Here is a 23,290-nt window from a genome sequence, read left to right on the forward strand (position 1 = left end):
TTCTTGAAATGAAGGATCCTTGAAATGAAGGAGGCCTGAATGCTTGTCATCAAGGATGGCAAAGAAGCTAGGAAAGCTACTAGGTGTTTTATTTCACACCTAAGCTTGGGGGAAAACCCATGAAATGATAAGGGTACTGGCAGCTACTGAGAAAGGGGTAAGGCAGGGTAAGGAGACCTTCAAACAGGAGGAAAGTGGAACTGAAGTCCATATAGATCCATTAAAGATGTTTGGGGTTGAGGAGTAGGAATCCCCAATGTGGTTTCTACACACACAACACACATACATACACAAAAGAAGTGTAAGTTTAAGCACGGAAAAATTAAAGACTGCTTTCAAATCCAACTCTGCCAGCTTCTGGCTGTGAGAACTTGAGCTCCAAGCTTAAGAGTGTACCTCAAAAATACAAAGTAAGTGGGGAAAACAGAGAACCTAGCTCTGTTGGCACCAAGTTCAGCATAATTTTCCATTTTCCTAATAATTTGTGGATAATTCAAGGAGACCAGAGCACGCTTTTATTTTTATTTTTTTAATATGTTTTATTGATTTTTTTTTTTTTTTTTTTTTTTTTTTTTTACAGAGAGGAATGGAGAGGGATAGTCAGAGACATCAATGAGAGAAAAAGATTGATCAGCTGCCTCCTGCACACCCCCCCACTGGGGATGTGCCCGCAACCAAGGTACATGCCCTTGACCGGAATCGAACCTGGGACCCTTCAGTCCACAGGCCAACGCAAAGTGCACTTTTAAAAGTGCCTTCCTGATTTTTGTCCACAACCCCTTATCTGAAAGCAATGTAGCCAGATCTGTTTCACAATTCAAAATTTTTGGACTTTAGAAAAGAAATAGTCATATTCTATACACATTATGTCACTCTACCTAAACCACCAGCATAAGTATTAAATACACTAATATTTGGCAGTGACACTGAAGATCAGGTTAAGTTCGCACTGAACCAATAAAATACTTCGTTTTCTGAACTTTTCAGATTTTGGAATTGCAGATAGAAGACACGGGATTGGCCCTAGCCAGTTTCCCTGGGTGGATAGACCGTTGGCCTGAGGACTTAAGAGTCCCCAGTTCGATTCTGGTCAAGGGCACATGACCAGGTTCTGGGTTCGATCCCCAAAAGGAGAGTGCAGGAGACAGCCAATCAATGATTCTTTCTCATCGTTGATGTTTCTCTCTCTCCTTCACCATTCCTCTCAGAAATCAATATATATATATATATATATATATATATATATATATATATATATGTGTGTGTGTGTGTGTATATATATATATATATTTTTTTTTTTTTTTTTTTTTTAAGAAAAAGAAAGACAAGGGATTGGAACATCCGGCCAGTTGTGAGCATGCTATTACCATAACAATTTCTTGCCAGAAATTTTACTAGTCCTTCAATTTGGGAATTCCTTTTCTCCTGTGGAAATGCTGCTCAATGAGACAGGGTCCTGACTGATGATATACAAGTTTATCAAGAAAACTCTAAACCAACTCAAAAAATGAGAAAAAAGGCAGAAAAAATAATGGGCCATTAAGTAGTTACACATTTGTGTATACCAACCCAACTTTTTAAAATAATGTCTCTCAACTTAATGAGCTTGGTTATAAATTTCTCCTGCAACCTCCCCTCATTACTGACTAGAAAACAGAAGAATGTAGAAGCCATCATAAAAGTAAGGGTGGAGAGTTAGTGCTTCCAGTTTGATGTCAAAAGAACACACCAGGAGGGCCCTGTAGGAGCCAGCCATCAGCCCTACACAGCTCCTCAGAAAAAGAAGCTATATTTTGCTGCATACTTGTAAAGTTAATTTCTAGGTAATCAAAAAAATGTGACACTGTATTCATTATGCAGTTTAAAACAAGAGTGTAAAGCATTAAATATGGTTAAGCCTTAAAGGAATAATTATTTAGAACTTTGTGTTATCAAAATGCATTATTCCAGACAATATTATTTAACAATATTGTTTAAAATATTTAACAATATTTAAATTTACTACAAGAGAGACAAATGAACCTATCAAAATGTAGTAAATTTTTTTAAGTATTTCTTTATACAAAAAAGTTTTGTACATATTATATGTGCAGAATAACAAGTTGTTTTTATTAAAACCTGGAGATAAAACAAAACAAAACAAAAAATCTGGAGACAGTCCACATCAGTGTGAACTAACATTTCTACTTCCAGGCTTTTGTTCAAATACCAATTAGTGACATTAGGCATCTGTGGCTATTACCATCAAAATATTTTCAACCTGACAGCCCAAACACAATGCCTCTAAAAATAAATACCTCTAAAATAATGACTCTCAGAAAATACTCTAAAGTACACATTTCCTTTTGGAACTTAGAAATCAGGGTAAAATGAAGATTCTCTAATACTGTTCATTCTTTTTTCTTTTTTAAATAGATTTTAGAGAAGGAGAGAGAGAAAGAGAGAAGGGGGGGCGGGGGGAGGACCCAGCCAGGGATAGAACCTGCCATCTTCCAGTATACTGGATGACACTCCAACCGAGCCACAGGCCAGGCACAGTGTTCATTCTTTAATGGTCTATTATGAAGACAAAATTTGATGAAGGTAAAAATATTTTGCTAACTGTTCTCATGGTAATAGTTCAGCAGTCCTACCTTATTCACAGGGAGGATATGTTGCAAAATCCTCTGTCGATGCCTGAAACCTCAAATTACATATAACCTTACATATACTATGATTTTTCCTATTCATACATACACTTTACGGCTTCTCTTTGACATTCCTGAACTGCCAAGCAGCACTACTCTTGTGCTTTGGGGCCATTATTAAGCAAAGTAAGGATTACTTGAACACAAGCACTCCATACCTCCACAGTTGATTTGATAACCGACAAAGCTAATAAGCAACTAATGGACTGGAATGAAACAGAATGGACACGCTGGACAATGATGATTCACATCCTGGGCAGGACGGGGTAGGATGAAGCAGGATGGCACATGATTTCATCATTCTACTCAAAATAGTTGCAATTTACAACTTACTAATTCTTTCTGGTTACCCATGGTTAACTGCAGTCTGAAAATATTAAATGGAAAATCCAAGAGGAGACTACTGTGTATTTAAAAAAAGCAAGCAAAAGTGTTGGCTTCAAGGTCAGTGAGTATTTGGGTTTTAAAACCCTAGTTAGTGACTTATACAATTTCTGAGCTTTAGTTTCCTAATTTGTAAGACTAAGATACTGTAAATTTCGAGGGTTGTTGTAAACATAAAAAATAATGCCTAACAAATTTTAAATGTCAACATACTCCAAATACCTTCAATATTTCTGTAGGAATGTGTTCAGCAGGGGAATATCGATAGCAAAAATAAACATTAACACAAAGTCAGGATTCATGGCCAAACATAACTATTTATTTATTTGTGTAATAAACATTCCTTTAAAAAAACCTAGAATTTAAATATTTCTTCCAATCCCATCACATACAAGTCTGTATACATTATTTACATCTCTCAACTAAAACATATTACGGATTTTCTGACATTCAGTATCCTCTTTTAAAATAAAAATGATAAAGCAGTTAAACTTTGACCAACAATAACTACAATTTGAGTAATCTTGGCACAGTTTACAACATAGCGTCGATATTACATTTCATATTTTAGATCATTTTTCCTCTTCCAGCCTCTATAATAGAGAAACTGTCTATCTCCAATAGAGCCGAATCCCTGTTTTTACACATTCTCAGAAATACTTGTGCAATGTGAATGCTGCCCCTATGCTTCCATTATATGGCACTGACAGTATTATCCTGCTTTTGGCCCATAAATAATTTCTATTCAGACTTTAACTGTCTCATGTACACTGTATTCTCCCTCAACCTAGATTTTATGACACTGTTTCTAGATAATTTTAAGTAATAATGTATAAGAAAAGTTCAACTAGGACAAAAGTTAAGTATCTTCCCACATTAGTGCCCTCAGCACCCTAGTCATGCATGTACAAAAATAACAAATACAATTTAGTTGCTTTAAAAAACTATTTCCCCTAAAAATAGTTATCTCAGCAGAACAATTTGAGAAAAGTATCCTTAAAATGAAAATGTAATCTACTTTACAACCTATACAGTATTAACTATTTCAGAAACAAAGTAAAAAGGAAAACATGTGCAAACCAGTAAGAAACACCCACACATAAAAATAATAATATATGAGAAATTAAATATTAACAAAAATGTTTAATTTTATCGCTAATGATCTCAGCTTCAGTGACATATTTAAAGAAAGCTATCAGCCAAAAATACAAGAATGTCTATGTAAGTGCATTTTTTCAACACATCAGCTGAAGCCTACATGTTGACAACAAGTACCTCAGAAGCACTAATGAGGACTTGAACAATAGACTTGTTTTCCAAGTGGTGTGTTTTGGGGGATAGGAGATATGGTAAGTCAATAGCAGTAAAGGAAGTAATTTACCTTCAAAGAGAGGGGGATGTCAACTGCAAAAGGCCAGTGATTTCACTATCTGTATAGGAGAACTGTAATCCGAAGTTATCTACGTGTAGTATTACATGTAGAAAAAGAAATTTGCACTAGCAAAATTGAATACTCAATCTTTTAACTGTACTATCTTTTGTCACAATTCTATATCAATTTAGCTACAAGTAGCAGACAGGGAGCACAGTTTTATATCTTCAAAATGAATTCTTCCATATGATTAGCTCACTAGAAAAACCCTAAAAATTCAAATTGTCTGCATTCAGAATTGTTATATCTTAAAATTAAAATTTTTCATTTAAACTTGAGATAGTTTTACCTCTAAACATTTATCTCATATACCATTAAACTAGCAGCTGAACAACAGTAATTCCTATGATGAATGTTCTTAACATTATGACAAAATTCTAATATTGAAATTATTTTAGAAATGATCCTTAAAATGTAGATGTAGAATAGGATTTCAAAGAATTGATATAGTCTTTAACATCCCAGATAAGTTTCTAAATAAGTAAAGTTTTCTCTTGGTATGCAGACTCATTTTCAAATTAGAAATAGACTTCAGGTCCCATATCTGTTAAAAAGACATTCATAATTTTACATTTATAAATGATATATGAAATGGTTATGCAATTTTAAGTATTTTATCTGTAATATGTAAGCTTAAAAGTCAGCCTAATTAATATATAAAATTTATTCCAATTTTTTTGTAAGATGATCTCTAGTCTAAATTCATGTTGTTCATCTGAGTGAAAATGGTTTTCAAAAAAAAGAAACTGAGGTAAAAGCTATTGTTTCCTTAGGCTACTACTATCTTAAATATTGGATCCATGTTTTTCTCACTATCCCTTAAATCAAAACTATTTTACAGTAGTCAAGATTGAATTCAAGAGTTATCAGGGAAAGGAAAAAAATAGAAAACAAGATAAAGACTTAACTATAAGACAATTAAACTAAATTAAAAAAATAAATCCTATATATCCAAATTATACTGTATACTTCAAAGTAGTGACATCAGGAAATGATTCCTTTATTATATGATGCTACCTATGTTCAAAACACTCTCTTCTGCAAATTTCAGAACCTGTGGTACATTCTTTTGAACTTCCTTCACGGTTTAGTTCTAAGAAAACAGCGAAGCAGAGTTGGTTTGGTGAATGAAATAGTCATATTAAGTTGCAAAAAAAAAAAGAGGTTTTGGTGCAACTAAAATAATGAAACAGATTATCTTGCATAGTCATACACTGATTCTCAAGGCTTCTTTTAGGGCATTCCAAAAACTTTACGCCTTTGCAGCATAGCTGGAATAAGTAGTGCTCCAAAAGGAACCACCCTGAAGATCAACTCTCATTTGGATGTTTAAGGAACAACATATTTTTTTAAAAGCAAGTCCTACAACTTAGCAATTGCATCTCACCTATTTTACCATTTCAGTGGTTATCAAAACCTCTCTCAGAGAGGGGTAGACAAAGATATAAAAGAAATCTGTCATTGTGCTATTTTCCTGTAAGGAAGGAAAATGCTAATACATAAAATGGAGTCTGATGATTACATGTAAAATATAAATATCCACATCATCTGTACTTCCTGAATAAAAGCGATTGTAGTGCTTTATCTCTGCTGATAAAACAGGCAGTAACTCAGTCTGTGATATGTTATACACATGTCATCTCCTATCAAATACATTTTATGCTGATCATTTAGAATTTACAGATGACAAAGGTAAAAAGCAATAGCAATCTAAAATCTTTCAAGTTAAGGTAAACTGACTTCCAAAGCTTCTACCTGCTAACTAACAAAATGTTTACTGTTTCAGTGCAGTTTAATACAATGGGTTTTTATGGGAAACAGAATAATCAAGAAAGCAAAATGAAAGCCAGTAGCACCATCTACTGCTAACTACAAGATTTTCACACTTTGTAATTAAGTTCTCTCCAACGCCAGCACTCCATCATTTAAAGTAATTCCTAAAACTTGCTTGATATCAATATTTAACCAAAGCATTGTGAAAATAATACTATGTAAATTTACTATTTTATATTTTACACTTTTATCAGAAGACCGGAAAACCAACTTCTGTTCTACCTTTCCATATAAAGAACAGGGGGGAAATCTTTACCTTGGTTATTTATAAATTTAATAAAGAGATCTGGAAAGAATTCAATAGACATTTAAAACAAGTTCTGCTGCAAAGCCAAGATGTGATCCTTATTTTATAAAGGGTTCATGGGGACTAACCGAATCAAACAATTTTTTATTAAATTAGTTATTTTTCACATGCTCTCGTGAATGTTTCCCTACTCATAGCCATGTAACACCACGCACAAAGCCAGGCCTCTGGGAGAACCCCTCTACGTTGTTACCATATATACACATACATAACTCCTTGTCTACAGGAATACTCAGAGGCAGGCACCTGAGATTCTGGCACAGTGACGACAAACTCTTATATACATACAGTGGGAAAGTAGTTCCTATTACTAAACATTCATTGATGGAAACATTTTTCCATTTACAGTATATTACTGTATAAGGCTTAAAAGAGAAAGAACAATTTTTCACTATACTCTCTACATTTGGCTATTGCAACCTCTTTGTAACTAGGTTGACATGAAGACAAATGCAGTATGGAAGACTACGTGAGTAATTATGTGCTTCATTTTCCCAAATAGATAGAACCCCAAATCAGTTGATGCCAAATCTTACTTCTGAATCTACCCATAATGACTGCTAAAAGATCTGGATATTAAAAGATTTATTTTAAGAATATCAGCTAGTTCTCACTGTAATTTATAACTAAGCATTACCAATGTATGTCGAATATATCTCTGCCAGGCTTTCCTGATATTTCTATGGTTGGTACTTGAAAATGATGGCTGTAATTGAAATGGAGAAAAAGGCAGTTCCTAGTGATCATAATTATAATGTAATTAAACTGTAACACTGCTCTACTTGTTAAGAGCAAAACCTAACTGATTTCATTTTAGATTCTAAGTAATTTTAGTTTATAAAATTTCAGAGCAAGATTTCTATTCTACAAGGAAAAGGGTATATATTTCTAACTAAAAAAAAAAAAAAAAAAAAGTATATGTTTCAAACTGAAGGAACAGATTTACTGGAAATGAGAAAATTAAAACAAAGTCTAAAAAGAATATATCTCAAGAATAAAAATGAAGTGAAAATTAAAAATGTTAATATTTATTTTAAAAATCAATTTTCAGAACTTATGGGAATAATTCATTAAGTCAAAGAAACTAAAATGTAGAAGTTAGTAATCTCTGACTTAGCAGTTTCATTGTTTAATATCACTGCAAAGTAAAATATTTCCTTTCACAGTGTAAAATCAGATGTCAGAATGCTTCAAATTGAGCCTATAATAAGCAAAGAATGTACTGTTATCATTTAAAATGACAGGCAAACACCAGCTCCATTCACTGAATGGAAGTGCTGGAAAGTGGTCAATGTTTCCAAATAGTTCTTTATTCCTTATTTAATTTCTATACCTAAAATTAATAATTTACTTTTAACTTCTCTATGGAAGTTGATTCCTAAAAAGAAGTCTCTGAGACTCTGCTTACAAGAAATTGATTAAAATCTTCATGCCATTCTATTCAAGGATTTTAAGACAGGACCTTCTTGAACTTGACTCTCCATAGTTAATTCCATCTTTAACTCCTTATACAAGCTAATCCCCCACAACAGAACACACACTCCTATCACCGCTTCTTCAAAGTAGGAGATTCTGCAGACTTATGGCTCATTTGGCAATTGCTAAGAAACCTCACAGTTCAGCATCACCCATGAAGATGGCAAACCTGTGCATAAACCTGAAGTCACACCTACAATGCAGTTAACATGTAGAAAGAAGCCAAAATGCAATAGATATTGCATTTCAACATCCTCAAGTTTCAATATCACAGATATAAGAGATGGAAAAAAAACCTGCTTGTGGACCTTTAAGCATCTGTTGAACAGAATTACCATCAATATGAAAAATAATTAAGAAATACTAATTTTTATGCTCTACATGCACACCTTTACAAATTGTGTTTCTTTGATGTAGTAAAAGCTAGAGATCATCAATTCAGGTAAACTATGGCTTTTATCATAGATATTTTAAAACATGCATCAGTAAGTGCTCTGGGTAATAATCCTAATATTGTTTCAAGCCCTGTTTGGTTCTATGTGCTTTGCACCTCAGAAGTGAGCCTGCCAAGGCACTTAAAATGTAAGTCTTTTGGGGACTTAAAAAATCAGCCACAATTTACACAACGTAGAATCCCATCCATGAGCAGCCCAATCAATAAGCATTCTTTTTCAACCTACAACATTATAAAAAATTCCACAAGTAATCAAGTTGAAAAAAAAAATGCCACTAAGACAAAATTTACGCCTATCAAATGTACAGAGTATGGTTGTTGGCTTCCTATAGCAATAGAATATGGTTTCTTTTATTCAGAAGAAAAAAGAACCCAAATAAGCCCCCCAAACCCAAGACACACCTAGACAAAAATAAAATAAAATGAAATCCAAATACACTCCACACAACTTCAAGAGGAACAGTTTGCACAGTTCTGCATCCCTTATCTGTCCTTTGAGGTGAGTTTTTCAATCAGTTCTTGGAGTGGTGCAAGTTCTCTTCTATCAACCAGGTTGAATTCCTATGCATGACAAAGAAAGGCAGAAGAAATAACAAAGACTTATTATTTACATTTCACTCCAAAACAGATTTCCATTAACACTTATTAGAAATTAGCTTTTAAAGTAAATAAAAGTCAAATCTCTTGTTTTAAGTTTCTATTCCCTCACTGTCTTAGACAAATCACTTAACCACTTCTGATATTGCTTTACATAAGATAAATCCTCCTACCTCATAAAATTATTGTGGAGTCTAAATGTGATACTGTAAATTAACCACTTCAAGTAATTCTTGGCCCAAGGTAAACACTCAATAACTGGGAATTGCTGCTCCTTGTTAAAAGGAATAACCTGAGCACCATTTAGATATAGTCAACCAAGTTGAGACCAAAATAGCTACCATCTCAGGCAAATTTCAGACCAAAATAATTAGTTTGTTATAAACTAACTTATTTATAAGCTATCATGAGATGTGTCATTCTGAAGTAAAACTCTGAATAGATATCCCTGAACTATAATAAATAGAAGCTGTCATACTTCCAATATTCTGCCATAGTGATGCATTCTACACTCCTAATTTCATTCATTTATTTTTTTTTTCATTGATTTATTAACATCCATCACCTGCAAAGCACTGCAGAATGTACTGGGGAGAGTCATTAGGGGGCATTTAACTGCAAGCCTATCACTACTAGTAAGATCTGTGGGGTCTGAACCAAGAACACAAATACACACACACATACAGATACTGCATGACTAATTAAATTTTACATTAATCTAATATACTGATAAATAAAACATGTTCTGTTCTTCTACCTTCACAAAATATACCTTCATATTGACCAGGAGCGCAGATTCAAATTTAAAATTCTCAAGACTCCTCAGAATTCTGCACTGGAAAGTAGAGCCAGCCCTTGACCCTCAGCAAACCTTGCTGATCTTCCCACCACCAGCTCCATCCTGCTCTTGAAAGGGCTCCACATGCATAATGTGGACACTCTGTCTGCTTATACAAGCAACCAGAGGCCCGGTGCACAAAATTTGTGCACAGGAGCGGGGGGGGGGGGGGGGCGCGCGCGCGTCCCTCAGCCCAGCCTGCACCCTCTCCAATCTGGGACTCCTTGCATCCCTTTCGCAATCCAGGACTGCTGGCTCCCAATCACTCGCCTCCTGCCGGCCTAAATGCCCCTAACTGCTTCTGGCTGCCAGCCTGATCACCCCCTAACCACTCCCCTGCCAGCCTGATTGACGCCTAACTGCTCCCCTGCCAGCCCAATTGCCCCTAACTGCCCTCCCTTGCCAGCCTGGTTGCCCCCAACTGCCCTCCCCTGAAGGCCTTGGTTCCCCCCAACTGCCCTCCCCTGCAGGCCTGATCCCCCCCAACTGCATTCCCCTACTGGCCTGATCTCCCCCAATTGCCCTCCTCTGCCAACCTGATCACCCCTAACTGCCCTCCCCTGCAGGCTTGGTCTCTCCCAACTGCCCTCCCCTGCAGGCCTGGTCACCCCAAACTGCCCTCCTCTGCCGGCCGGATTGCCCATAACTGCCCTCCCCTGCTGGCCATCTTGTGGCAGCCATCTTATATGCTGGAGTGACAGTCAATTTGCATATTTCTTTTATTATAGAGGATGCCACACACCCTCATCAACAGCCGTTAACTGGCTACCTCTTAGGTCTAGAGGTATACAAATCAGAGATAAGACCTTCCCTCAAAAGAACAGACCCAAGGAAAAGATCTATGCAAACCTTAGAAATACTCTTGGGACTATCTGGACAGGAAATTCTGAGGTAGAAGCACACACCAGAGGAATGTAAGTATGTTGTTTGTCCTGTGGTTTCCTCACTCTATGGGGAGGAGTAAAACTGGAGAAGGGGCAGAGCAGGATTTTCTAAATTTTGAGGCCAAGGGCTTACTCTCCTTCAAGGGCTGATACTGTATAATGGACCCACCTTTAAGCAGGTCCTAAGATGTAAACAACAGATTCAGATGTAGTAAACATCATTAATCTATACCCTATTATTTGCTAAGACTTGGGAGACACAGTATATTTTAAGATCATACAGTAAGGTAAAAATTAACTCTTCTGGTGGAGGAATATTCTTGCCTAAACTACTAAAACCTGAACTTTTGCAATCATGTCTGTCTAAACCAAAGCACAGATGCAAACTTTAGGATAACATGTTCTTTGGTTCTCTGGAAATCTGTAGATGGAATACCATAGTGAGGTAACTGCTCAAAGCTACTGTTTCGGCATGTTACTATCTCTTAGAAGTGTTTAGGTAAAACTGAGACACAAAATGTGTGCATTCAGTGTGAAGAGTGTGTATAGAGAGAAAACAGACACATTTTTCTTTAGTGGAGATGGATCATAGGGAAGGCATTTATAAGTATATATACCCAAAGATATATAAAAGCAACACCGATCAAAGCCTTAGACGTCCCCTGCTTACCATGAACCCCTCTCAATCTCCACTAATGAAAAGCTGGTCAGCTTCTTTTCCATCTATTTTTCACTCCTAGCTGTTAGTTCTCCAATGTTATAGCAAGGGTTGGACTATCTTCACTCCTCTTAATCTCATCTGTAAATCTAGTTATCTGAGAACTAAAAAGATTAGGAAAAGAATGACAACTAAAGAATCAGATCAAAGACTAATGAATCTTTTGGAATAGTAACACAGATTTCCCCCTTGGACATAATGGACAGTACCTAACTTAAAAATTATTCAGAATATTTAAAAATAAAAAAGGGAAAAAAGGTGTGATATTCAAAGCTCATTTCTAGGACAGAGGATGCTAAAAACGTTCCAAAGGCCAAAATCGGTTTGGCTCAATGGGTAGAGCCTTGGTCTGCGGACTGAAAGGTCCAGGTTCGATTCCGGTCAAGGCATGTACATTGGTTGCGGGCACATCGCTGGTAGGGGGTGTGCAGGAAGCAACTGGTCGATGTTTCTCTCTCATCAATGTTTCTAATTCTCTCTCCCTCTCTCCTCCTCTCTTAAAAAAAAAAAAAAAAAAAAAAAAAAAAAAAAGTTCCAAAGTAGCCTGGATTTGAGGGTTAAGAGGAATAGGAGGAATGTTAAAAAGTTCAAGAGATCAAGTTCATCAATCAATCTGCCAAACTAGCCAGGTTCCTTATTCGGCTCCTCCATATTAGCCCATTAACTGAAGCAAATCCAAGGAAGAATTCTCAGAGCCATTTTATTTAGACTTGCATGACTTGCATGTGGCTGCTTAGAGATAAATGAAATTCAGAAACAAAAGACCAGTCCTTATCATCATGGCAAGTATAGAAGAGGAAAACTAGAGAAATTAGGGCAAATTTTTATCCTATGAATGCAGTATTCACCTCAGAACTCTGTAGATAACTAATTTACTGAACAAAAACGTCCTCCTAATTCAACTTACCTGGACAAAAAAGATAAAGTGCTTAAAAGATGTATTCAGATGTGCTTCCTCCTGAAGCTGGATCACAGGGTCAAAATGCTGATGATAAATGTGAGCATAAACCCTGAAGAGGCGTTTGAGTATAGTTTTTGCCACAGACATGAAGTTCTTAGGGAATGGGACACCTAATAAATAAACAATCCAATTTATTAAAAAGGGATAGGAACAAGGCAATATGAGTTTAACAAATGGCAACATAAATTGCCAAGACAAGGCAATTTATGTTGCCATTTAGAAGGATTTATGAATTACTACTTAATACACCTACAGTACTTTTCAGAAGTCTTCATCATATCATGAATGAAAATAAACTTCAAAGTTTCTATGGAACACGAACTAATTTTCAGTATAGCCCTTTACGCCTCCGACACTACTAAAATGAAACAAAATGGATGCCTAGGATGGTAATGGAGCTAAAATTCACACTGAGATCCTCAGATTTTGTAACATTATTTCTTTATACAAATACTAGAGGCCTGGTGCATGAAATTCATGCACTGGGGGGGGGGGGGAGGGGGGTCCCTCAGCCCAACCTGCACCATCTCCAATCTGGAATCCCTCAGGGGATGTCCAACTGCTGATTTAGGCGCAACTAAACCGTCAGTCAGACATCCCTCTCACAATCCAGGAGTGCTGGCTCCTAACCACTTGCCTCCCTGCCTGATTGCTCCTAATCACTTCTACTTATCAATCTAATCACCCCCTAACTGCTCCCCTGCTGGCCTGATCACCCCCAACTGCCGTCCCCTGCCAGCCCAATAGCCCCTAATTGCCCTCCCCTACTGGCCTGATTGCCCCTAAATGCCCTCCCCTGCAGGACAGATCCTGCCCAATTGCTCTCCCCTGCATGCCTTGTCACCTCCATCTGCCCTCTCCTGCCAGCCTAGTCATCCCCAACTGCCCTCCCCTGCCAGTCTGATCGCCCCCACTGCCCTCTCCTGCCAGCCTGGTCATCCCCAACTGTCCTCCCCTGCCTGCCTGATCTCCCCCAAATGCCCTCCCATGCTGGCCATCTTGTGATGACATGGAGGTAGCCATATTGTGACGACATGGAAGCGGCTATCTTGTGATGATGTGAGGGCATCGAGCAAAAGCATGAGGGCCACCTAGGCTTTTATTAGTATAGATATGCTGGACACAAATAATATATTAATCATGTTTGTTTAAAATGCTTGCATTTTAAATTATATTTTTAAAATATTTTCTATGGGAATTATTTCATTACTACTCCAGGTCTACATTTATCCTGAAAAACAACTGCAATCTCTGTATTTCACATACAACTATATATATATATATATAGTATATATATATATACATATATATATATATATATATACATATATATATAGACACACACACACCCTTTTGTCCCACCCTATATATACAGCAGATAAAAGATAAGGTGAGGGCCCTTACCCAAAACCATTATGATATATATATAAAGCAGCCTCAAAAAATAGACCTTTAATTACAAATGCCCCAAAGTAGTAAAATCATGGAATGTGTTTAAAACAATCCATAATAATAACTATTTATATTACTGTCTGTCCTCCTCCATACCTAACTGTCCAAAAATAAAATATAGCCAAAAAGTTATTTATTGCTAGAATTTGCTAGAAGAACAAATTCTTAATATTTTCAGAAAACACTGTTGTAAGAAGTTTGAGAAGGTAAAATCCTGTGAACTGTCCTTAACTGTGAAAAATTTCAAAGGCTGACCCTTAAGAACAAATATGAAAGGCACTGGCCGAATAGCTTAGTTAGAGCGTCGTCCCATAAGCAAAGGTTTTAGATTTGAACTCCAAACCTGGTTACTGGACTTTTGCACTTATTACGTCCCAAACTAAGCAGATCCCAGCAAACTCATACAAGGGCACACATAAGAAACAATCAATGAATGCATAAATAAGTGAAACACCAAATAAATGTTTCTCTCCCTTAGAATCAATTTTTTTTAAATATGAAAATACAAAAGTCAGTTACTAACCAGCCAACCCTTCAAATCTTTTCTTCTCCCCTAGTTTGATTTCAGTCTGTGAAATTCACACCATTAGTCATAAATTAAAACTCCCTCTTTGCCAAAAATATAATGTAAAACTGGATATACGACATACAAGCTCTTTCCCTAAACAAAAAATGGATATGACTGTTGCAGATGATATTGGCTGCCAATCCAATAAACAGTCTCTTTTTTACCCTGTAACATAGGCCAGATTTTGTTACTGTTTGAGGTACACTGATTTTTCACTGATTAAAATATAAGCTTTATCTTAATGATAATGATAAATTGGTATGAAAAAGACAGGATGCTTTTAAATATATAAGATTAGAAATATTTTTATAAATATGGTTCCTGGAATAGAGAGAAAATAAATTCTAGAAACATAAAATTAGGTAAATCATGATCAATTCCAATTATACAAAACAATTATACCTATTTTTGAAGGAAATAATGTCTCATCATCCAACTGGTCCTGAACCCAAGTCATCAAGTAATCAATATATTTTGGTGCGGAGCACTTAATAGGCTTCTTTATGTTTGTTCCATCTGCCCAATGATACTCATATCTGTATTAGAAAGATTTAAAAGCAAACAATATTAGTATATTCCCATACACAGTATGTATATTTTTATGTGACACATGTATGTGCATCATGAATGAATACAGGACATATTTTAAACAATATGTTCCTCCAAATAAAGATTTTTGAATTTAGCATTCATTTATTCATTTACTTATTACTGATTTTAGAGAAAGAGAGGAGGGGGAGAGAGAGAAATATCGATTTGTAGTTCCACTTATTTATGCACTCATTGGTTGATTCTTATATGTGTCCTGACCAGGAATTGAACCCGAAACCTTGGCAAATATCAGGACAACACCTAACCAGGGCCATATTTGGCATTTTAATTTAATGTTTTCAAATGGATACTGTACTCTTTTGCACTTATTATGACCCAAACTAAGCAGATTTCAGTTAGCTCATTTTTTTTGTGTTTCAATGCTTTCCTCCCATGTTTTAATTTTATTATACAACTTTCTTTCATATATAGAATTTAATTTTAGAATTATACATTGTCATAGTACAAAACCTAGCTTACTTCCTTCCCACTTCTATGATGACCATCCTTAATGTTTTTATGACTATTTTCTTTCTTTTTTTTAATATATATTTTATTGATTTTGTACAGAGAAAGGGAGAGGGAAACATCGTTGAGAGAGAAACATCGATGAACTGCTTCCTGCACACCTCCCATCGGGGATGTGGTCCGCAACCAAGGTACATGCCCTTGACTAGAACAGAACCTGGGACCTTTCAGTCCGCAGGCTGATGCTCCATCCACTGAGCCAAACCAGTTTTGGCTATGGCTATTTTCTTCAAAAATATTTTTCCTTATGCAGTACAATTCTTTACAACTTGGGGTTTTTAACTTAGGGTTAAGGATAGAGAAAAGGAGGGAGGGAGGGAGGTCATTTTTCATTTCTGTAGTATCTTTATAGAGATCCTTTGCCTTTTTTTTTTTAATTGATTTTGTACAGAGAGGAAGGGAGAGAGATAGAGAGTTAGAAACATCAATGGGAGAGAGTCATCAATCAGTTGCCTCTTGCACAGCCCCTACTGGGGATATGCCCGCAACCAAGGTGCATGCCCTTGACCGGAATCGAACCTGGGACCCTTCAGTCCCCAATCCGACGCTCTATCCATTGAGCCAAACCGGTTTCGGCTCCTTTGCCTTTTTTTATATATTGATTTCAGACAGGAAGGAGGGGGAGAGACGAGGGGAGAGGGGAGAGGGGAGAGGGGAGAGGGGAGAGGGAAACATCAATGATGAGAATCATTGGTCAGCTGCCTCCGGCACACTCCCTACTAGGGATCCAGCAGCAATCGGGCATGTGACCTTGACTAGAATTGAATGCAGGATCCTTTAGTCCACAGGCCAAGGCTCTATCCACTGAGCAAAATTGGCTAGAGCACCTCTTACTTTTAAATAATTAGGTACACTGTTCCTATACCACCTAGTTAGATAAAATTTCTGTGGGGAAAATGATCAGAGCTGTTTTCTAAGTAGCAGTAATTCTGCCTAATTCACAGAAATGAGATATTGGTGTAATATTAGAAAACCTCCCAATAAAACGTTAGTTAATTGCAAAGGGGAAGAAAATGACTAATTTGAGGCAAAAAAAAAAACCTTGCAGACACTAACATGATAAGGTAATTAGAATAATTAGGCCTTTTAAGAGATTACAGTCAGGCCTACTATATTAATTCTTTTCTGCACAAAGACTAGCACAGTAAAGACTGAGGAACTATTCCAGATTGAAGACACCTAAAGAGATATGTCAAATAAATGCAATACATATTCATAGACAGGATCCTGGAGTAGAAATGAAAAATTGAGATATTATTGAGATAGCTGCTGAAATGTAAATGATATCTATAACTGGAAGAAGTGGTTTAGAGAACTTATATGCTAGTTGTACAGAAGAGTATTCCTGCTTTTAGAAAATACACAGTTAAACATGTAGGCATAAAGGAGTGTAATCAGAAGAAAATTAGTGTAATGACTACACACATCAAGAGGAGTGATGAAGCATGCAATTTAATAATTGAAGAATCTGGATAAAAGATATGGGAGTTCTTTGTGATGTTCTGGCAACTTTACTATATACATTTGAAATTGTTTGAAGCTTGAAAATTTTTTTTCAAAAAAATTACCACAATAATCAAAGCATATTATTTTGAACATGTTTTACCATGACAAAAGTATCAATTTTTTTTAAAGGACTAGGTTCTGAGAAACACCTAAACTCATTTAGAGTCAATTTGAGGAAGAAAGTAGATCATTCTAGGTAATACTTTGTTCAATATATGAATTTGGTCAATAAATAAATTATTACTATCTTACTTAATAATAGAGAAACATGTAAATTAACTGTACCTTCACTATGCCCACAGTCAATCAGAGTATGTAAATTAACCTAACAAAGATGGCAGATAATTTGCATACATACCTGGGTCCAGGTGCCCCAGGTTGTTCCCAGCCAGCCATCAGATAGAGGCTTTACGCTTGGGAAGAGGCAGAGCCTGCGATTGGAGGGGCAGGGGTCCCCTTCCCAAGCCTAAAGCCTGGGGTGGAGGCTTTAGGCTTAGGAAGGGGCTGAGCCTGAGATCGGAGGGAAAGGGAGCATATCAATGGAAACATATCCTCAGGTGAGGATAAAAAGAAAAATAAAGAAAGAAATGTCATATCCTATGAAAGACACATCTTGAAAATGCTTAAAGTAAGTTGTCATTTTTTCATGGTGAAGGGACTAGAGTCCGTGTTGATGAAAATACCTGGCTGTAGCAGCAGGGTGATGGGGCTGGTGCCTTCCCCTGATCAGCCTGGTCACCTCAAAGGGAGGCCAGACTACAGTTTAGGTCCGCTCCCAATGAGGATCGGGCTTACGCTATCCATAGGACATCCCCTGAGCGCTCCCACTATGTGAGAGGGGGAAGGCTGGGCTGAGGGACCCCTTCCCAGTGCACTAATTTCGTGCACCAGGTCCCTAGTGCAGTAATAAAATTGAATCTCTTGGATAGCTAGTGATCTGACTGACACTATAATTTAAAAGTTAGCAAAAATAGAGGAGGAGGAGACAAGATGGCAACCGAACTGACGGACTTGTTCTGACCCTGGCCCTAGAACAGATAAAAGCAGTGTCTGAGTCGCTCAGGGAATACTGATTGGCAGCTAAGGAACTCTAAAGGAAGGTAAGGGAGGGTCCGCTGCACAGGATTTCCTGACCAAGCGACCAGCACTGCGGCGGCAGCGACCTCTCCCAGAGCTACGGGCTCAAAGGGAAGGCTGTGCCATCTTACCAGGAAAGGAGGAGCTTCTCTGAGGCCTGGAAAACCCACAGCAGAGGAGTCCATCGAGCAGCTGTGACGCCCCAATCGGCGCAAACCCGTGGATTCAAGGGAGTTCTTCAATCACCCATGGAAAGGTCAGAGTTTGCGGGGATAGCGTGAAGGTTCTGGGTCCCTGCAGTGCAGGCAGCAACTGTAGCCGCGGAGCCCCCGCCAGCCCCTGCGCCGAGCTGCGCCCAAAGAAGGCTGCACTGCAGCGAGAGTCCTGCCCAGCGACACCCAGTGCTGGGTTTGGCGTAATCTTCCCCAGAAGCGGGACTTTTTTTAAAACGCCAAGGGACACGGGACAGATTGTTAAGAATCGGGGCTGTCCCACCAAGGGCGAAACATCTGGACACCTTGGTGCCTGATCCCCTTCACCCCCTTGCTTCTGAATACTAGGGAAGGACTGCCCAGTTGGGCATATCCTGGGGATTGCAGGGGGAAAATTGCCCTCCTGGAAACGGGGAATCATAGCCAGAAGAGATAGTCTGGGAGCCAGCTGGCACTCTGTTAGCTAGAGCCATAGAGAAAGAAGGCCAGAGCAACCAAAAAGACTGGGAGGTTAAACCAGAAACACTGCCACCTAGGGGCTGAATTAAAAGTTAGCAAAAATATTCTGAGCAATGAAAACATTAGCGCAACAAGTGATTAACGATCTAAGGTTACTACTGATAATGATAATATTTCTATACACTAGTAAGTTTGGACACTTTGTTTTGTTTTGTTTTATTTTGTTTTGATATTTACACTTTGTTTATAATTGGGGGGAGAGAACATACTTTATAAAAAATCAACACTAAAAATAAAACCTTTTTATATATAGTTTATAAATATCAATTCATATTCTTATTAGAAAATAATACAATGTAGCAATTAAGAGTATATGCACACTAGAGTCAAAGAGTCCTGGATGACAGAGACCTGGTTCTGTTTCTGAATAACAGGACCCTTGGACATTTTACTTACCTTTTCTCAGACTCAATTTATTTTCCTGTAAAATGAGGATAATGATCGTTTTCATACTTTATAGGTTTGCTGTATAAAGGCCTTACTTTTAGTTAGTACTGAATAAATGGTAGCTGACATTGTTATTATCAGCTATCTATGTATATAAAAGCCTAAACGAATGGCTGACTGGCCAACTGGCCAGTAGCTATGGTGCGCACTGACCACCAGGGGCAGAGGATCAATACAGGAGTTGCTAAGCTGCAGTGACTCGGCAGCTGTGGTTCTCAGGTGATGTACCTGGAATCAGAGAGGAGGAAGCCCAATTCTGGGTGCATCACCCAAGAACTGCCCTCTTGCATTGAAATCCAGGACTCCTTGGGGGGATTCTCAGAAAGCCAGTTTCGGCCCGATCCCCAGGGGCCAGGCTGAGGTATCCCATAAGTGCAAGAATCCATGCACCAGGTCTCTAGTAGTCATAATAAAAGCAAGTTTCAAAAAATTATTTATCAAAGCAACATTTATTGAGTGGTAACTAGATGGCAGGCACAACTGGTTTGGCTCAGTGGATAGAGCATCAGCCTGCGGACTGAAGGGTCCTAGGTTCAGTTCCAGTCAAGGGCATGTAACTTGGTTGCAAACACATCCCCAGTAGGGAGTGTGCAGGAGGCAGCTGATGTTTCTTCTCATAGATGTTTCTAACTCTCTCTCCCTCCCCCTTCCTCTCTGTAAAAAACCAATGAAGTATATTAAAAATAAATAAATAAATAAAAATTAACGTTGACTCGCACATATGTGATACATATAAAGCTCCCATTGAATTTCTTAATAGTATTACTTCTCCAGGAATGCCACGTCATAAATTAAAATTGAAAGTAGGTGCAATCATCATGCTACTGAGAAATCTTAATAGTAAATAGGGTCTTTGTTATGGTACTAGATTTATTATCAAAAGATTTCGAACATAATCGAAGCTGAAGTATTAATGGAAGGAAAGGTTGTTCTGATTCCAAGAATTTATTTGTCACCATCTGAAACTGGCCTCCCATTTAAATTAATTTGAAAACAGTTTCCTATGATGCCAGCATTTGCAATGACTATTAATAAGTCACAAGGACAAACTCTAGACAGAGTAGGAATATTCCTACCTGAACCAGTTTTCAGATATGGTCATTTACATGTTGCTTTCTCTCGAGCTTGAAGAACTTGTGACATTAAAGTGAAAGTTGTAAATACTTCATCACAAGGGAAATTAGTCAAGCACTCTGAAAGTGTTTTTACTCTTAATATGTCATACAGGGAGATATTAGAATATACTTAGTCAACTTATCAGTCATTGTTTTTATTAATGTTGTTTTCACATCATGTTTTTGTTGTTTTTATAACATGTTTTATATCAGGTCTTTGTTGTTATATCACATTGTTATTGTTTATTAATCAATTTATATATTATTTTCATAGATTTTACTAATTTTCTTTCATCTCTGACACTTCTATTATAGAGAAAGGTGAATAGCGATATTAAAATATTTATTCTAATTAGTTTTCTTTTAATGTGGGTGAATCCGTGCACCTGGCAACTACTATAATCATGTAACAAAGAAATAAAATTGTAACGACAAAAAGGTTAAATAGGAAGGTCACATTTAGTACTTTGAAATCAGAAGGTTTCATGGAGAAGGAATTACCTGTATGGGCCTTGAAGATGGGTAAGATTTTTGGAAATGTTAGCAGAAGATAAGAGGGAGATGAAAAGCAAAATATCCAAGAGAAGAATGGAATGAACAAGTTTTCAGAGAATAACTAGTAGAGGGAATAGCAAGCAAGGCATCTTCTGTAATCTTGTCTGGATCCAGGGGTCTTCAAACTACGGCCCGCCAGGTTTTTTGGGCAGTGAGCGCAGCCGAGGTGTTACAGTAGGAATTAGTAGTTCATATAGTACAGCCCTCCAGCTCTCTGAGGGACTGTGATCTGGCCCCCACTTTAAAAAGTTTGAGGACCCCTGGATAGACCAAGGAAATGTGTAAGTTAACAGAAGAAAGGCAGAATGAAGGGCAATACAAGAAGGGTCATAAAGTTACTGAACTTACTATATTACTCAGCGTTAAGCCAGGGATGCTAAGCACAGAAATTAACTATCTTATCTTATGAATTATAAAATGATGTAAAAATGAGAACTGATCATGAACTATGTCTTACTTTGGGCCAGCTGACATCACTGGACAACTTTCCTCTGTACAGAAATCTGTGATTGTTCCATAAAGCATGTTGATCTGATTGAAAAAATCCACAGCTGCAAAGCAAATATCATTTATAAGTAAAATATTTAATTTTACTAAGCAGAACCAAGATTTATCAGTGTTCTTTCTAAACATATAAAGATTTCCTAGCTTTTGTTACTGATTTCTAACTAAAATCTACTATGGTCAAAAACTGTGTGTTTTATCATTTTAATCATTTCAATTTTTTTAAATACACATATGTGTAATCCGAGGTTCTTAGGCCACATGTCCCTCAGGTCAAGTCTAGTAATCAAGTCTATTAAAAATGGCTTACATTTTTCTAATTCCCTGTTGATTTTTTCCCTTCATCATTTTATCTATCCATATATATACACACACACACACACACACACACACACATATATAGAGATAATATGCTAATTGGTCCTAATGGTGTCCCAATCACGACCCGTCAAGAAGTGGGTGGGGCTATGGAGCCATGGGGAATTGGTCCTAATGGTGATCCATCACGACCCCCTCAGCCGGCCTTGTTGCTCCCAACTGCCCCTCCCCCCCACCCCTACTCCCCGCCAGCCTGGTCACCCCATGCAGCCTTCTTGTTCAGTCATTTGATCATCCCTCACTAACCCCCTGCCAACCTGGATGTAGGCAGCCATCTTATAAGGGCAAGAGGGTCAATTTGCATATTACCTCTTTATTATATAGGAAGATACTACTTGTATGCAACTGCTGTCACAGTAACATTTTTAGACACCTCAGTAATAAAATCCTTTAAGTTTCTAAAAGTTATTAGTGGGTGTATGCTCAATTTATAAATCCAATGATATATTTCAATTATAATAACATCACATATTACAAGAAAAATACTTTTTCCTTAATCAAAGCTTGACATATAGGGTATGTTTTCAATTAAATTTCATTTTATTTGCTAGATTCACATAAATTACTCCAATTACTAAATTCTAATAGTTTCTTCACTAATACTGAAAAACCCTAAATATTAAAAGTACCACTTTTATTCTCCAACTTTCTTTGGCTTAATTCCCAAGAATATATCTACTTTTTATTTATATGTTTTTCTTCCTTGGTGCTAAGACTATCTCATAAAGATATTTTATTAATTTCATGAATCACTAGTTACGTCTTTTTTTAAAAAGAAATAGCATTAACTTAAATAACTGAGTATGTGCTACTGAAACAGGCAATTTAGCAGAGTGCTTAAAGTGCAGACTCTAAAATTCTATAGTTCTATAGTAGAACCCAGAGTCTGCCACTTAATAGCTGCATGACCTAGGCAGGTTCCTAATCTTTGTCTTTGCTTCCTTATCTGTCTTAAATTGGAATAATAATAGTACCTATATCATGAGGTTCCAAATATGAATAAAATAATCCATGTAGACATGATAGCAGAGTGCCAGAAACATAATTAGTATTTCATAAATATTAAGTGCTGTGATTATTGTTTTATCCACTAAAGATGGTAAATCTATGCTTTGTGTGTCATTATAACAGGAGACTAGAATTTCAGAAAACTCTATATTCAGAAATAAAATACTGGTAACATAAAGGCTAACGTGCATTGAGCTATCACTATACTGTGATATTAGGTTGCTAACTAGATTCCAGAATAGACAGCACCCCAAAACTC

The 23,290-nt window shown here is 37.1% G+C and overlaps 1 protein-coding gene across 3 annotated transcripts in view; it reads right to left on the bottom strand.

The window, feature by feature from the left end:
- Nucleotides 1-3,368: 3,368 nt before the first annotated feature.
- Nucleotides 3,369-23,290, bottom strand: part of MOB1B (MOB kinase activator 1B) — a 48,123-nt gene continuing 28,201 nt past the window's right edge. The window contains exons 3-7 of one of the 3 annotated variants that reach the window (XR_006739814.1): nt 21,599-21,692; nt 14,994-15,127; nt 12,518-12,681; nt 11,563-11,714; nt 3,369-9,134 (exon numbers count right to left, since the gene is read on the bottom strand). Coding sequence is in view for 2 of the 3 variants with exons in the window: in XM_036414382.2 (XP_036270275.1) it covers nt 9,057-9,134; nt 12,518-12,681; nt 14,994-15,127; nt 21,599-21,692 (470 nt within the window). In the remaining variant the exon portion in view is untranslated. The remainder of the gene's footprint in view (nt 9,135-11,562; nt 11,715-12,517; nt 12,682-14,993; nt 15,128-21,598; nt 21,693-23,290) is intronic. The other 2 variants (XM_036414382.2, XM_045571880.1) reach the window with 2 other exon arrangements.

Source organism: Pipistrellus kuhlii, unplaced genomic scaffold (genome assembly GCF_014108245.1).
Source record: "Pipistrellus kuhlii isolate mPipKuh1 unplaced genomic scaffold, mPipKuh1.p scaffold_m20_p_1, whole genome shotgun sequence".
NCBI lineage: Eukaryota > Metazoa > Chordata > Mammalia > Chiroptera > Vespertilionidae > Pipistrellus > Pipistrellus kuhlii.